The 17,710-nt window shown below is 36.3% G+C and overlaps 1 protein-coding gene across 1 annotated transcript in view; it reads right to left on the bottom strand.

Annotated features, from left to right (window-relative positions):
* Positions 1-5,655: 5,655 nt before the first annotated feature.
* The window catches only part of OPRM1 (opioid receptor mu 1), a 44,139-nt gene continuing 32,084 nt past the window's right edge, over positions 5,656-17,710 (bottom strand). Inside the window, exons 2-3 of the mRNA XM_044675469.1 lie at positions 9,901-10,253; positions 5,656-6,242 (exon numbers count right to left, since the gene is read on the bottom strand). Coding sequence (XP_044531404.1) covers positions 5,656-6,242; positions 9,901-10,253 — 940 coding nt within the window. The remainder of the gene's footprint in view (positions 6,243-9,900; positions 10,254-17,710) is intronic.

Here is a 17,710-nt window from a genome sequence, read left to right as displayed (position 1 = left end):
CATGGTTTTACATCACAGAACTGAGAGAATGAAATTTTAGCCTTGTTGATCAAATGTGTGTTATTATATTCTAGCTCTGCAATTTTGTGAGCCATTCTCGTTTAGGGCTTTTGTCATGGGCTTTAAATGTCTTTCCCCATCATTTTAGTCCTTAGCAGATGCCTAGTGAAAGCAAATACTCAGGATATGGGAATACTCTAGTAGGCATTAAAAATTCATCTCTTTTTTAAGTCATCACCTAACTGGAGAGTGAACTAAGTTGGATGAGTTTATTGTATTTCAGAGAGCCTTTTCTATCTTCTGAGGTCTTATTCCTGGGATTGAAATTAAAAGAAAAAAATAAACTACTTGCTTACAAGATTTATAAATGTAAAAATAGCAATATTATATTGAGAAAAAAAATTCATTGATAGGTGTAACCTGTCTTAATTTGATCAAGGCTTTTGTTATGTCTTGGGATATTTGGTGGCATAGAAGATATACGAATGGTGCAGGATTCAGGAAAACCTGTTCAAATTCAAACCTGGACACTTATTAGCTATGTGACCCCAAGAAAATACTTCACCTCTGTCTCTCTCAGATTTTTCATCTTTAAAATGAGAATATTAATAGCACCTACTATACAGAGCTTTTGTGAAGATAGATAATATTTGTAAAATGCTTAGCCTGGTGCTTGATACATAGCAATTGCTTAATATTCAACTTCCTTCTCCCTCCCTTCTTCCTTCCTTCCTGTTGATCAGTTCATTTATTCAATAACTAAATGTCATTGAAATAATATAATCTTTTAATTTGATGGGACATGAGAAATTATAATCATAAGTCCTTATTCTGAAATCTGCGAAGTTGTTTTTAAAATATTTTAATAACTACATTTCTTTTTTTTTAACCCTTAACTTCTGTGTATTGGCTCCTAGGTGGAAGAGTGGTAAGGGTGGGCAATGGGTGTCAAGTGACTTGCCCAGGGTCACACAGCTGGGAAGTGTCTGAGGCCAGATTTGAACCTAGGACCTCCTGTCTCTAAGCCTGACTCTCAATCTACTGAGCTACCCAGCTGCCCCCTGATAACTACATTTCAATATAATTCATTTTCTTTTTAGTATTATGTATTTTCTTTTATGTATTAGGAAATATTATTCTGAGGAGGGGTCCATAGGCTTTATCAGACTTCCAAAAGGGTGCATGACACAAAAAATTATAAGGATCTCTGGTCTGATCCAAATCTCTTATTTTACCATTGAGGAAAATTTGGTCTCAGAGGGATCAGATTACTTTCTCAAGTTCACTCTGCTAGTTAGGAAGTAGGATTGGACTTATAAAATGGATACCTATACTGATTCAGCTTAGCACTTGGTTCTAAGATTTTGTTTAACAATGACAATTGGTTTATCTATTAATATCACTAATGAACACAGTGGGAAACAGATGCTAAAGGTCAAGAATTTTGCTTAGATTTCAGTTAAAACAGCTAATTTAATTGTCCTATTTTTAAAACGTCCTTAAACTTCTGTCTTAGAATTTATTGATGCTAAATATTAGTCCCAAGGAAGAAGAGTAATAAAGACAAGGCAATTGAGGTTAAGTGACTTACCCAGGGTCACACAATTAGGAAGTGTCTAAAGTCAGATTTGAACCCAGGTCCTGCTGAATACAGGCCTGGTGCTTTATCTATTATGCTACCCAGTTATCTGAGTGGTCCCTTTTCATTCTAGCTATGATGTACTTCATATAGTTCTTGGTTGTACTTGTCACTGTTCCCTTATCTCTTTAGTGGAGCCTCAGAAATCAAGTGGCACTGCCTAAGGGTTAACCATTTTCCTGGGAGTGTGTTTTATAATTTCATAAATCTACTATATGATAGAACTAAAATATATTTGATGAGAAATTTTGGCCTGAAAAGGAACTGTGAAGGCTGATAAGTAGGTGTCAGAGAATCAAGAATGATGACCATAGGGAAGGATTAGAATTTAGAATGCTTTTGGTATATTGGAGAGGTAGTCAAAAACAGAATGCAGTTCAATAAAGTGCAAATATAGGAAAATATTTTTATGATGAAAAAAGCCATTTGCACAAATACTCTACGGGAAATGATAGGCTGTGCACAAATATAGCTGATAAATATCTGATGGTCATAAAAATAATAATATACAGATAATATAATATTACATATGTTATAATATACATTTATATATATATGTTTATATATATATAATATATAAACTTAAATCAGCTCTTGCTGAAAGAAAAGGGGATGCTAGATGCACAAAAATGGGACAGCATAGGAAAACTACGAGGTAATCTTTTCATTGCACTCAGCATAGGGCATGTCCTCATTAGAGTATGAGAACCAACTCTGGAGATTCATAGGCTGAGAGATGCCAGGGATTTGGAGATGATCAAGAGGCTAAACTCAGATGATGAATGCCTTGGGATGTGTGAAGCTAGAGTAGAGGCTCAAATAATTGGGATTATTTAGATTGGAGAAGATAATAAGGAGGAAAAATTTATAGGTTTTAGATCTAGAAGGGAACATCATCTCGTCCAACCTTTTCATATTACAGATGAAGAGAGTAAATCCTAGAAAAATGAAATAATTTGCCAAAGATCACATATCTAGTAAATGACAGATATAAGTCCTCTGATTCAGAATCCTACTGTCTAGCACACATCCTCAGTGGTCAACTGAATCGTCACACCATACAAACAGGGTCTAGTTTTCCATTGTTATTTTCACATTCTGATGTGTCATGAAAAATTGAGCTTCATTGCCAAATATCTTTTTGCCTTCAGTTGTTGCCATATTTCACTTTGAGGACTAAGCCATCTGATTTGACGGGCTGTTTATGTTTTTGAAAATAACAGAATTACATCATGATGTTGTCTGATCACTGATGTAAAGACCTTTATTCTGCCTATATCATGCGTTCCTTTATATAGCTCTAATTGATATTGAAGGCTTAGAGATTTGTCCCAATGTCTGTGTATAATTGTGTTGGCACTAATAATAAAGATATTTCACTAGAGATTATACTAAGAAACTTGGATTTTTTTTTTTAAATTTACAAATGCTGCTACATTTCCTTCTCTCACTTCCTAGTGCCCTTTCTCTCCTGTCTAACTTTCCCAGCTGGGCAGTTTGGGAAGGCAGCCAATTCTTAGGCTAAGTGCATTTCCACTGGTATCTCACATTGCTGCAATTCCAAAGAGATAGAGATGAAGATAGCCATAATTGGATTTTTTCTTTTAAGGCAGACCTTTTAATTACTTTGAACCAAACTTCTCCAATTAGCTTCTTACCCCCCTTAATCTACACTGTACTGGGACCATGTCAGTATTAATATTTCAGTTCAGAGGCACGTCAAGGTCATTGTCAGCAGGAGGAAACCTTATTTGCTTTTGGGAGTCAAGGGAATACTTCTCTAGCCAGGCCATGTGACCCAAAGAACAGCATGGGAGCAGGAGCCAAAGTTTAGTTATGTAGAGATTCTAGTAATAGACTACTACATTCAACTAAAGAGTTTGTCATTCATAGAGAAAAAGAGTCAGAAGGGAACAGAAAATCCTAAAAGGTGAGCCTACTGATGCTTGCAAGATGTGATTATTATGCCCCTTAAATGGATTAAAATGGTTCAGCTTAGATTCAGATCTTGGAGTTGGATCATAGTAATAACAAGTATTTATAGAGCATTTTTAAGGTTTACAACCCACTTTACAAATATCTCCATTATCCTTGCAACAACCCTGGGAGGCAGATGTTATAATTAATTACATTTTTCTGGATGGGAAACTGAGGCAGGCATTGGTCAAGTGACCTACTCAGGGTCACAACAGAAAGTAACTATCTGAGGATTACTTTAGGAGTTCTTAATCTTGTGAGTGTTTGTGTGTGTGTGTGTGTGTGTGTGTGTGTGTGTATTTATGTACATGTGATAGACTCCTTTGACAATCTAGAGAAGCTATAGATCCTTTCTCAGAATAATGTTTTTAAATGTGTAAAATAAAATATATAGAATTAAAAAGGAAGCCTTTTATATTGAAATAATTCCACAAATTCCATATATAGTTACATATATGTATACATGCAATAACTATGTTATTTATATGCTATAGTTACACATGTATTATATTTAGAGATATAAATGAATTAATATGCTTTAGGATAATAACCTTTGCATTATACTATATTTTGGAAGGTCCATTCAAACTTTCCTTTCCCTCGCCCAAAACACTAGATATATTTTGAATGAATCAGTGGAAATTAGAAGAGAGCTGAGAAAAAGGAACTAGACTGAAGGGCTGGTAAAAGAATATGAAAGGGCTGAATAGGAGATATGCTGGAAACTTGTCACCACTACCAACCCTATTGCTTCTATTTTTGAAACAGAAATTGAAGAAAGAATCATATTAAAACATACCCACACCCACAAAATACTTTACATTCATTTTAGCAGGTCAGCAATCTAGTCTATAGACTCCCTTGGGAACAAAAGTACTTCTACTTCTCTGAGAACTGGTTAACGTCATTAGTGTGAAGTAAAATCGATACCTCTTTTTAGCAAAACCAGAGGTGCAATTTTGCTTTGAAAGTAGCAGCATCCTATTCCTACACTTGCAGTTGGGGAAGAATATTGAGGAGGTGATGCTTTTTCTCCCTAAGTGCATAGTGCCACCAAGGGCAACTTGGAATGATTTCAGATGAAAATGACAACTGTCAGATATATGTATGAAAATTCATAAAACTCTGAGAATAGGAAACATAGAATAGAAGTTTAGAAGGTTTCAGAACTGGAAGGGAACTTCAAGATCATCTAGTCTAAACCCCTTTTTTGATTTATGGGGAAACTAAGTCACAGAGTAGTGAAATAGCCTAGTCTAAGTTTAGTGACAAGGTCAGGGCTACAACTCAAGATGGCTTTCTTTTATTTTTTAAACTTTGAGTCCAGTGCTCTTACAATAAATCATATATATATACTCATTTTAGAGATTTGGAAAAGAACAGAAATATCAAATGAATCTTTTTTCAGATTATAATACAATAAAAGTTATATTCAATAAAGGACAAATGGAAAGTTATTAAAAATAAAGTAATCTAATTCTAAATAATAAGTGGATCAAAGAAAAAAAAACTTATAGAATAATAATTTCATTAAAGAGAATGGCAACAATAAGACAATATAACAAAATTTATGAGGTATAGCTAAAGCAGTACTTAGGGGAAAATTTCTATCTCTAATCAAATTCATTAGTAAAACAGAGAAAGAATCGATAAGATAGAAATAGAACATAAAGATCAATGAATTGGGCATGCAACTAAAATAAGCTAGAAAATTTAAAAAAAAGATTTGAATAGATACTTTAGAACTGGAACTATTTTACTAGGTATCTTAGTGATATGAGGATGGTTAAAAAAAGACTATGGAAATTGACACATATATGAAAAAGATCTTATTACAGTTACTAAGAGATCTTTCTTTTATTTTGTATTTGAATATGTTTGTACTTATTTGGCTATATACAGGCATATAAGTCTGGAAAGAGAAATAGCTTCACCTCAGTGCACATGCACACACACACACACACATACACACACACACACACACATCAGCCCCCATCTGAAGCTTCACAATCATAATTCAGTAGTAAATTATGAAAATTTCAATTCAAGTCACCCTTAGTGGGAATGACTGATTCTAGAAATGATATCTTGAACACTATCCATACCTGATGATTAGTCCTATCAACAGTGTTGGCCGTGGAAGGGTGGTCTCGAGTGTTGTGGCGAATACGAGTTGAGTTTTGTTGCTCCATGGTAGAGGAAGTAGGGATGCAGAACTCTCTGAAACATCTCTTGAAATTTTCATCCAGGAATGCATAAAGGACAGGATTAAGACAGCTGTTTGTATACCCTAGAGCAATGCAGAAGTGCCAGGAAACAGTTTGGAAAGTAGTTTCAGGAATGGTGACCAAGGCTTTGATAATAACATATATGTGAATGGGGGTCCAGCAGACTATGAACACAGCCACCACTACCAACACCATTCTGGTGATTCTTCTCAGGTTTCTGTCCTTCTCTTTGGAGCCAGACAGCATGCGGACACTCTTGAGGCGTAAGATCATCAGGCCATAGCACACGGTAATGATGAGGACAGGCATGATGAAGGCAAATATGAAAACACATATCTTCAGCAGATTTTCCCAGTACCAAGCTGGATGGGAAAATGTGAGTGTACAATCAATAGAACCTAGAATACAAGAGTTGTGAAGAAGAATAAGTAATGGCATTGCTGAATTTCTTTGTTGTTGTTTTTTATCATTGTCACATGTTTATTGCTATAGACCCTTGAACAAAAACTAAGGCTATACCTAGAAATTATAATGGGATGGCTTGCTTATCTGGATATTTCAGGAGAGATGTTTTGGGGGTGTATTATCTGACACTATTTCTCTTAGATATTGAAAGGGATCTGTGATCTCAATGATGTGGGTGTTCCCTTCAGTAATTCAGCTCCCAACCTATCAGTGCCTCTCAACCCTATGTAACTCTTCTACATGTCTTCTCATTATTTTGTCAGCAGTTCTGGCCAGGAGTGTATTGGAACCAGTTCCTACCACTTACACAAAAATGATGAGAAAATTGTTAATAATACAGATATACAGATTAAATTTAGAAGTGTGGAAATATGTCCTTCTCTCCCACCTTAAATCTTTATCAACTTCTCTGGTTCTAGACAATATAATAGGAGCCTTCTTGTTTGTTGCTGGTAATCAAAATGAAACAAAATTCTGGTAGCCATTGTCTACAGACTGCCATGTCACTCTCTTCATTTCTTGTTCTTTAACACATAATGTTTCTCTCTTCCTCAACTCTTGCCTTCATAATTGAGAACTTACCCATATTCATTCCCAAACACCCTAACCTTTAAACTTCTCAACCTATCAATTCCCATGACCTATTATTCTAACCCAGTTCTGCCACACACAGATAGTCATACCATTGATCTTGCCATTACCTACAAATGTATTCCCTCAATATTCAAGAATTCTGGAATCCCTTTATCTGACCAAAATCATGTAACTTTTTGTCTCTTGCTTTCTATTCCTTCCCTTAAAAAATCCTAATTCTCATCTGCTCCATGACCACCAGTTCCCTGATACCTCACTTCTCAACTAGGTCAGCTCCCTAGACTAGCCACTCTCTCCACTTTTTCGTATTTTGATCCATTAATGAAAACAATTCAACTCCATACTGTCCTTTCTTAAATCTTTATTCCCCTTATCATTTAACTGATCATGCCCTACCAAACAACCTTAGATCATTCCTATAATTTATTACCTTTGCTTTTACATATATGTTACTTAATGAAGGTTGAAAAAATCACATAATTGTTCCGACTGGGTCCACTACAAATTTATGTTATACAACTTCAACTGGACTATCTTTGTGGCTAGTTAATCCTTCTAACCTTGTTTTATGAATTTCTATTCCATTCTGTCTTCATCTCCTCTCCTTTCTTAGCTCCCCCACCTTCTCATCTGAGAAGCCCATACTCATATTTTACAGAAAAAAATTGAGCCCAATTGCCATGGACTACCTTTTATATCCATTCTTCTTTCCCCATCTAATATCATTCATATGTCTTTTGCCATGATCTTCTTTACTAATTATCTGTCTCACATGCTGAGGTGGTCTTACTCCTTACCAAGGCTAACTCCTCTACCAGCTCAAGAGATTTGATTCTATCAGGTCTCCTTCAACAGATTTCCCTACTCTTTCATATCCTTATCACTTATTTTCATTCTTGCCTATTTACTGGCTTACCATCCTAATGAGAGGTGGGTAATACTCACTTGATCCTATCATCCTGTATCTCTTTGTGGCTAAATTCCTTGAAAAATAATTTGCAATGTGTGTTTCCACTTTCTCTCCTGGACCCTTAAAACCTGGCTTCTAACCTTATCATACCATCAAAATTCCTCTCTCCAGATTTACCAATAATATCTTAATTCCAGTGGTCTTTTCTCAATCCTAATTCATATAAACCTATATATAGAGTTTCATATTGCTGATAACCCTTTCCTCCTTGATACTCTCTTTTCAAGATTTTTGAGACACCACTTTTTTTCTGGTTCTCTCTCGACCCAATGATCACTCCTACTCAGCCTTCTTTACTAGATCCCTGTCTAAAGCACCTTCTTTAACCATATTGATTCCTAAGACTTCTATCCTAGGACCCTTTTTCTTCTCACTTTATACTATTTCACTTGGTGATCTTGTCATCTTGCATAGGTCTAATAGTGATTTCAATGCTAAAATTCTCCACTCCACCTATACTGCCCCAACCATTCTGCTTACCTTCAATCTTGCATCTCTTGCATCTCAAATGCAACTACATTCCAGATATCTTACACTGGAAGTCCTATAAATATCTTAAACTTAACATGTCCAAAACAACTCATTATCTTTCTCTGTGGATCCTACCCCTACAACTTCCTATTACTGATGGAGGGCAACACACATCCCAGACTCGCAGACTCAAAACTTAGGAGATATCCTCTGTTTGTCATTATTTTTAACTCCTCCGCCTCTCCAAATCCAATTTTTTTTTGCAAAGGTCTATCAGTCCACTTTTGTGTCACATGTCAAATTCCCTATGTTCTCTCCTCTGACGTTGCCCTCTTTCACCTGATGCATGTGTGAATTTTTGCAATAGCCTACTTTAGGTACACCTATGGACTTTCCCAATGCTAATCTGTCCTCCATTCAGCGATGAAAGTAATTTTCATAAAACACAGTTCTAACCACATCACTCCCTGCTACTCAATAAACTTCAGTGGCTCCCTCTCCTCTCTAGCATCAAATTTGAAATTCTGTATTTAGTATTTAAAGCCCTCCTTAGCCTAGACCCCGTCCTACCTTTCCAGTCTTATACTTGACTCTTTTCCAGGTACTCTTTGATAAGGTGACCCTGTCCTTCTTGCTGTTCCATGAAGAATACATTCTATCTTTTTGTCTCTGGATATTTTCTTTGGCTGTGTCCATGCCCAGAATTTCTCCACATTCACCTTTACCTACTGGTTTACCTGGCTTTCTTTAAATCCCTTCTTAAATTCCACTATCTGTTTGAATCCTTTCCCATCCCCTCCTAATCTCTAAAAATATTTCCCTTGCCTTTTAGTGACTTCTCTCCCTTGTTTATTTTCTATTTATCTTCTGAAATGAAGTTAGTACATTTACATTTATATACACCAGTAAATTTAAAAATTAAAGAAAATCATTTGTCCCAAATCTTTTTTGGATTCTTGCCAACCAGAAAGTAAGCATATTTCCATAATGTCTTGTTCTGATGGCTTATGTGATTCATTGGCATCCATATGTTAGCAAAAATTGAGGTCACCACCACATTGGGTAGATTCTTTATGACGTATTTATAGAAAGACACAGAAAATAGTTATATAAGATTGATGAACATGGATGAGCTGCAACTCATGTAAGAGAAAATTCATTATCAATGATGTTAAAATTTTACTAGATTTTTGTATTTCCCTCAACTGCTGTCTTTGGGCTAGATCTTTGATTTTATAGGCAATGGACACTCCTTATACAAGTCAGCTGTTAATCAGCAAGATGTAGTCCTAGAGAGATTTTTTTAGAGACAGTAGGAGGTTAAATAATTTTCTTATGGACACAAAGTTAGCCTTTGTCAGGAGCAGAAGTTAAATCTAAGTCTTCCTAAATTTATGATTGGCCCTTTCTCTCCTATATCATGTTAACTATGGGAGAATAAGAGTAAACACCTAAATGAAATATTAATCAAAACATATTTCCACCTCCAAATTATACTTTACTCAGTTCTGCCCATATTTTTGTATGGCACCACCACCCTCCAAACCATTACGAACCTTGCCTTGTTTTTGTGGTTGCCATAAACATGACTGGCAGACCTATGGCTGAAGAAAGAATCCAATTGCAGACATTGACAATTTTGGCATTTCGAGGAGTACGGAAATCCAGGGCTTTGACTGGGTGACAGACAGCTATGTAGCGATCGACGCTCATGGTGCAGAGAGTAAAGATGCTGGTGAACATGTTGTAGTAGTCTATGGAGATCACGATCTTGCAGAGAATGGTGCCAAAGGGCCAGGTACCCATCAAGTAGTTAACACTTTGGAAAGGCAGTGTACTGGTTGCTAGGGCATCTGCCAGGGCTAGATTGAAAATGTAGATGTTGGTAGCTGTTTTCATTTTGGTGTATCTGGAAGATGAAGGAAGAGTAGTCAAAGACTGATTGAAATAACCAAAAGTAATTTAGCAAAAATTCTAGTCATGAGAGTACAAAAGCTACATCTTGCATTGTTTTTGTTTATAGGGCTACTAGGTGGTGCAATGGATAAACCATGTTTTCAAATCAAGAAGACCTAATTTAGAATCTGGACATGGACTCTTATTATGTGACCTGGGTAAGTCACTAAACACACGTCTGTCTCAGATTCCTTATTTTTAAAAGGGAGATAATAATAGGACCTATGTCCCAGGGTTGTTGTGAGGATCAAAGGAGAATATACTGGTAAAGTACTACATAAAGTACTTTATAAATGCTAGCTATTATTAGGATAATAAAATTTTCATAGATTTATAGACTCAAGATTATTAGATCCAGAGGGGACCTTAGAGATAATATAGTCTAATATTTTCAGTTTACAGATAAAGCAACTGAGGCCAAGAGAGAATTAATGATTAACTCCGAAGGTATGTGTGTATATTCAAATCCATGCATGTTTAAAAATTATATTCCATAGACTTAGCCTAATATTTATAATTTTTTCAAATAGCCTTTGAATTCTAAACATATGATTTTTACATGAAATAGAGATATAGATAAAACAATGAAGATGAAGTTCATGGTGATTAGTAATCTAATCTAAATATTTCAGAGATAACCTGCACAGATTAAATGAATTTAACTGAATCTTACTTGCAGAGTCTAGCCAAGTTTTGTAATAATTATTTCCCCTCAGCTCTTTGTTCTAATTATCAGAAACCCTCCAAAAACTGCCAGTGATAGGATAATATTGAAAAGTTTGTATTGAATTGACTTTGTGGCAGAAATAGTGACTCTAGGAGATGAATATTTGGACTAGGAATTCTAGAAAGTCAAGATAAAAGTCCTCAAGGCTATTATTTATATGACTTAAGGGGTAGTTAGGTGGCACAGTGGATAGAGCACTGGGCATGGAATCAGGAAGATTTTTTTCCATGAATTCAAATCTGGTCCCACAATCTTACTAGCTATCTGACCCTTGGCAAGTCACTTGACTTTGTCTCAGTTTCCTTATCTAACAAATAAACTGGAGGAGGAAATGGAAACCATTTTAGGATCTTTGCCTAGAAATTCCCCAAATGGGGTCATTGAACAACAAAAAAGAGAGCACTTGAAGGTTTGCAAAGTGCTTTACCTTTGATTCTCATCACAACTCTATACGTATTGTTAGTATCCCTATTATAGAGATGAGGAAATGGAATATGAGAGAGATTATTGGTGTCACACACCTGGAAAATATCTGAGGCAATATTTGAATTGAAAGCTTTCTGATTCCAAGTTCAATGCTCTATCCTCTTTGCCATCTAACTACCTAGAACATGGAAAAAATTGTAATTTTCTAGGTGTTTGAAACTTAATCCATTCCCACCTGCTCATGATGTAAAAAAACAAAACAAAACAAAACAAAAGACAACAACAACTAATGAATTCCCTGAAGCACAGAGAGATTAAAGGTCCTTTTTAAGGTAATACAACTCTATATTTCTGAAAGAGGATAAGAACTAGGGACTTCTTGACCACAAGACCAAAATTTTAGTCATTATCTCAGGTTACTTCTTTGAAGATTAATCTTTCCTAAAAGAAAAATGAATAACTTGTCTTTAACTTGGGTAGCCAACATTTTTATTTTTATAAGATATAAAAACAAAGGAACAGAATTTTGAAGATATCCTTTAGTTAAAAAGAAATTGGCTGTGCAGTGTTATGCTTTTGATATCACTGGCTTTGATTGGAAATAGGTTTTAATGATGTTTCTGAGCACAGAAGGCAAGAATGCTATTGTTGTCGAGCCATTCATTACAGATTCAACTGGTCTAAAAGCTTCCTTGTGGTATTAGTCACTTTTCTATCAAGCAAAATCTACATTTTATACCTTATCTTTATCTGTAATAGTGTGTTGTACGTTAAATATCAGCTTCTTCGCTGTCAGTTCAGTGACTCATCATAACACATCTTAGTCTATTCTCAGGCTTATCTTAGAATTCACTGCTTCTTGCTGTATGGCTATTTAATTTTTTTTTTATCATTTTCTTCTTCAATACAGTAGAGTTGAACAAAATTAGGTTCTCTGTCCTATGTGTCATGCAAAGAAAATTGCACATTTATCTGTTGAAACTATCCCAATTGGCATTAAAAAATAACTAAGGCACTGCTTAATTTTTCTTCATTTAAAAGCCAAACAGCCGTTTTCAGAAGTGACTCAGTGCTTTTTCTTCCTCTTCCCAATTACTCACAAATTGAGTCACTGGTCTTTATCTACATAGTTGAAATATAATCATTCATGCTCCAGAGATTCAATCCTTCTAATTCCCAGCGGCTTATTAAGAAGGCTTTGGGAAAGCATAATATGAATTTGAAGTTCTCCAATGCCAGACTCATAAGCTATAACACTGAAAAATGGATATAATCCTCAAGTTGGACTAAGAAAGACCCAAGTTCAAATCCCTATCACAGATACTTCCTAGCTTGTTAGCTACTGGACTCAATAAGTCATTTAACCTCTTTCAGTTTACTCATCTGAAAAGTGGGGATTATAATCATACCCACCTCCCAGATCGTTATGAAGATCAAATGAAATAATATAAAGCACTTTGCAAATCCCCAAACACTATAAAAATGCAGCTGACCAGAACAACGGACTCTTTCTATCATCCCTGCTCTGCCATAGTTGCAATGTCTAGATAACAATAGAATAATGTGTCCTCATCAGGAAATGCTTGGCTCGGAATGGGAGTCCATTACTGAAGGTCAAGTGACAACAAACACTGAAGCCATATAATGGAGATTTAAGAGAAGGGAAGAATTATATCAAGAAGTGAGTCTGATAGTGAAAGGGGGGGACCTTTGAGTACTGTCGTGACTTAGATAATGGAGAGATCAGTGTCCTATCCTAAATCCAGAGTAATATGTGCCAGGGGCTAAGTTCCTGATCTTAGATATCATCATTAGAAGCTGACAGAGGATTTGTACTATTCTCAAATTTTAAAGTATGTTTATTCCTGAAGTCATAGCAATTCCATGAGACTTTCCTTATTCTTCACATTGTGAATGTCTCATAATTTTGAGTCAAGACATAAAAACTCATAGATGTGGACTTCCAGTCAGTCAATATAAACACTTTTAAAGCACCTATTAAGTTCTGGCCACTGTGCTAAGTTCTGAACATCAATATGGCTCTCCATCTTGGGAATATTGGGCCAAATTAATCTTTTTTTTGGTCAGTTGTTTCAGTTGCATTTGACTCTTTGCTATCTCATTTTGTTGTTTTCTTGGCAAAGACACTAGATGGTTTGTCATTTCCTCTTCCAGTATATTTTACAGATGAGAAACAGAGGCAAACAGAATTAAGTGACTTGCCCAAGATCACACAGCTAGTTAGAGTCTGAGGTCAGATTTGAACTCATGAAGATAAGTCTTCCTAACTTCAGGTCCAACAATCTACCCACTGCGCCACCTAGTTAACCCTTAAATAATCTTTGGGTCAGCCTTATGAAAAATTGTTTTGTAGGTAAGATCTGTTTTCATGCTGTCCTTTGGTCTCCCAGGGATGACTGGGATAGAACCTTTCAACAAAGACAATGTTCCATGTTCCTTTTCTATCCTAACTCTTATTACCGTCAAAACTTAACTAGTCTGTATTCCCTTTTTGTGAGGGTCTTGTTAGTTGTCTGACTAGGTGAACTGGTAAATTCATTCACATTAACATGTCAGTGGACTTATCTATTAGTTCTCTAGGGTAATAAATTTGATTTTTAATTAATTTAATAAATTTATCTCTCCAACGTGAGCTCCTTAAGATCAGGGACCTATTTTTGCCTTTCTTTTTATGCTTGGTGCACACAGTAGGCATTTAAATAAAACATTACTGACTGACTGTAAGAATTATCATGACTATTTTATAGAACAAAAAGAATACATAGATAATTGGGGACATAAAGATCATGGAACTTTAGATATGGAGCTGATAGGGTCTTTGGGGCCTAGAGTTCAAACTCCTTGCTTTACAAAGGAAGAAGCTGAGGAAAAGCGATTTTTCAAGATCACCCAAATAACATGTAGAGGAGTGACTGAGGCATATTATCTTACCAAAATCCAGCCCAGGTTTAAGTTCAGATTCAGTGATCTTTCTATTTACCTTCTCACTAAACTTAGTCTGATCTATGAAAGGAAAAAAAAAGTCTCTTGGAGATAGTTTTTTCTCCCCCAAAAGCTGCTTTTGAAATCTGCCTTTGAATTGACCATGAACTCTTTGTGACTCCAGAAATTAAAATGACTTTTGACTAAGGATGAACTTCTGAAAATTTTGGAATGAGGGAAAATCTATTTTAGAACCCAGCTGGCCATTTGGAACAAATTCTTTAAATAGCCTGATCCCCTAGGTTTGGAGTTCAATGTAAAAGTTGAAATGAACTGTAAGTGCAGCAGGACACCTGCTCTACTTTGGACCCACTTTATTTTCAGTGCAGTCGTCTAGCCAGGACAGAACTAATGATGTTTTGTTGCTTTTCCCTAATGCTACCGAAAGAGGCTATTTTATTGAACCCAGTAAGTATTTACTATGTGTGGCTGCATCATTATTTGTTCTGTACCATATGCCACTTAAATTCCTCACATCTGCCTCACATTTTATGTAGGTTTTACCTCTCAGAAGTAACAAAACAAAAGTCTCTGCTTCAAAAATGGAGGATAAATATGACAAATGCAGTCCAAGAATCCCTATTCTGTGATTTTAATTGAGTCTGACTCTTCATGACCCTGTTTGGGGATTTTCTTGGCAAATATACTAAAGTGCTGTGCCATTTTCTTCTCCAGATCATTTTACAGATTAGGGAACTGAGGCAAAATGGGATTAAGTGACTTGCCCAGGGACATACCGCTAATAAGAGTCTGAGGCCAAATTTGAATTCAGGAAGATGACCTTTTTTGACTTCAGGCCCAGCACTCTATCCACTGAAGCACTTTAACTCCCCTAAAAATACGTGCATAATATCCAAAATTCATGGGGCAGATCCAATTTAATGAAATAAAGATGCATTTTCTCCAAATTGTAGGAAAACGTGGAGGGAAAGAAGAGTCAAATACCAGATTACTCTATGGTTATCCAGTCTAAAAATTGGCAATCTGGCAAGAATATCTGACAATAATAGGATCTCCTGCACAAAAGCCAGCCATTAAAGTATTGGAAAGGGCTATCCAATGTTACTTTGGGATTGCATTTTCTATCCTTCATCAAAATATTTTGCATCCACTTTATATATGACTATAAATATCTATGTGGTGTGCTGTGACAGAATGTAAGCTCCCTGAGAGCAGAAGTCATTTTTTCTTTATCTTTTTATCTCCATTTACAAATGCCTGGAACACAATAAGAACTTAATAAATGATGTTGACTTATTAGTTGACTAAGAGTGAGTAGATAAATGTTTACCAGGAGAGGTCACCTATATTAAAAAAGTATATTTATCTTTGCAAATATTGCTCTTAAAATAGATGTTTACTTAATGTTTTTGAGGGCACAAAAAGTTCTCTTTCTGTTTATCTCTCCTTATGTCTCTTGTAACAAGGGAATTTTGCAGGGATGTAATAAGGGAATCTGCAGGGTGTAATAAGGGCTTAGGCTATAGGTAGTAGCTGGTTGGAATAGGGAATAAGGCAAGGCAAGAGACTCAAGGCTGAAGGTAATCAAGGGAATAGGCTAGGTAGTAGGGAAATTAAGGTAGAGGTATGGTTGGAATTGAGGATGGGTACTGTGGATAGGGGTTTGTGAATCCCTAAGGCAGTAAAGTGGATGACGAAGGTACAATGGTGAAGGTTGGTAGTTGAGGTGGAAGGAGAAGTAAGGGAATGTCTGGGTTTAGGGAATATAAACACTGAGGTATAAAGAGTTGCAAGGGAGAGGATGAGTTATTCTAAGGCAGGCAACAACAGCAGGGAAACACAGACTGGATACTCAGGTTAGAGACAAAACACTGAAGGGAAACAGACTGAGCCCTTGGAGTAAAAGAGACACTTTACAGAGCCAGGTTAGAGCCAGCCAAGAGGCTTGAAACTGACTTGAGGCTTCTAGTCAGTTTCACAGGAAGGGACTAGAGGAAGTATTGAAATTACACTTCCTCCAAAACGGATACCTCCCGCTTCCCTCAAACTCCAGAGAGAATGTTATTCTCTCTCTCTCCTCCTCCCCCTCTATCTAATCAACTAATGAAGTAGCCAAAGGGTTTTGATTAAACACAAACGGGGTTTATTGTCTTCTAGGGTAGATTGGAACAGGGTAGAGGATACAAGGTAGCCCTAACAGCCACTTAGAGAAAGCTTCAGGTGGGGGAAGGGAGGCAGGAACATGAGACTGAGTAGGGACCAGCCTACTTCAGCCCTGAGAGGGTTTGTAGTCAAAGCGGGTAGGAAAGCTGGATACAATGATTCAATAGGTAAATTTGTAACAAGGTTAAGCCCTATTTGACTAAACTATCAAAGATTCTAACTAACTCTCAGATCTACTCTCAAAACTTCTCAGACATTCAGGTAGGAAAAATGAAGGTGGGAATAAGGAAGGCTAGGGAGCTTCAAAGGAATTAGCTAAACTAACAATTTTAAAAGAAAAGCTGCAAAATATAGGCCAGGTTTCAATCTAAAGAAGGAGCTCAGATTGACCCTGATATTCTCCACGAGTTCCCAGGACCAACTGCCCTTTTCCCCAAGATTCTAAAACCCTCATCAACTGACAGAAGAACTCTGCAAAAGAACTCTGCAAAAGCAGTTATGCCCCCTCTCTGCACCACACTCTCCTTGTCTATCTCTCTGTCTTTGCCTCTTTTACACGTACATGCATGAACTCATACACATGTGCACCATAGACTCTAAGTTGCAGAGGGCAGGAACTTTTCAATGTATTATTGTATTTTTTTTTGAATAAAGCTGTAGTCAAGAAGTCAATATTTAATTGATATTGTCCTTTTTAGTTACAATCCTCAAAATGTCCACCAAAGTCCAATTTAAGGCACTGAGATAAACATACAGAACTTACTTGTTGTCCCAAGTAATTCAGAGCACAATGTTAGCAAGAGTCACCAGTGTCAATAAATATTTATTAAACATCTACTGCATGCCAGGCACTGGGTTAGGTGCTGGAGATAAAAAGAAAGGCATGAGACAGCCTCTGCCCTCAAGTTTCTCACCACCTACTGGGAGAATATAACACATATAAAGAAGCTGAAAAATAAGAAAGGACAGGTTAAGGGAATGATGAAGTCTTACAGCCAGAATGGGAGATGGTGTGAGGAGGTGTGTGTTATAGAATTTATTTGATCTTATTGAATGATGATTTTCTGGAAATCATACAATTCAGGAGATGAATTAAGTGGGAAATAATGAAGTAAATTCCCTGCGTGATT

This window comes from Gracilinanus agilis, chromosome 4 (genome assembly GCF_016433145.1).
Source record: "Gracilinanus agilis isolate LMUSP501 chromosome 4, AgileGrace, whole genome shotgun sequence".
Classification (NCBI taxonomy): domain Eukaryota; kingdom Metazoa; phylum Chordata; class Mammalia; order Didelphimorphia; family Didelphidae; genus Gracilinanus; species Gracilinanus agilis.
Note: the sequence above shows the minus strand (reverse complement) of the source record. Positions and strands in the feature narration are given on the sequence as shown.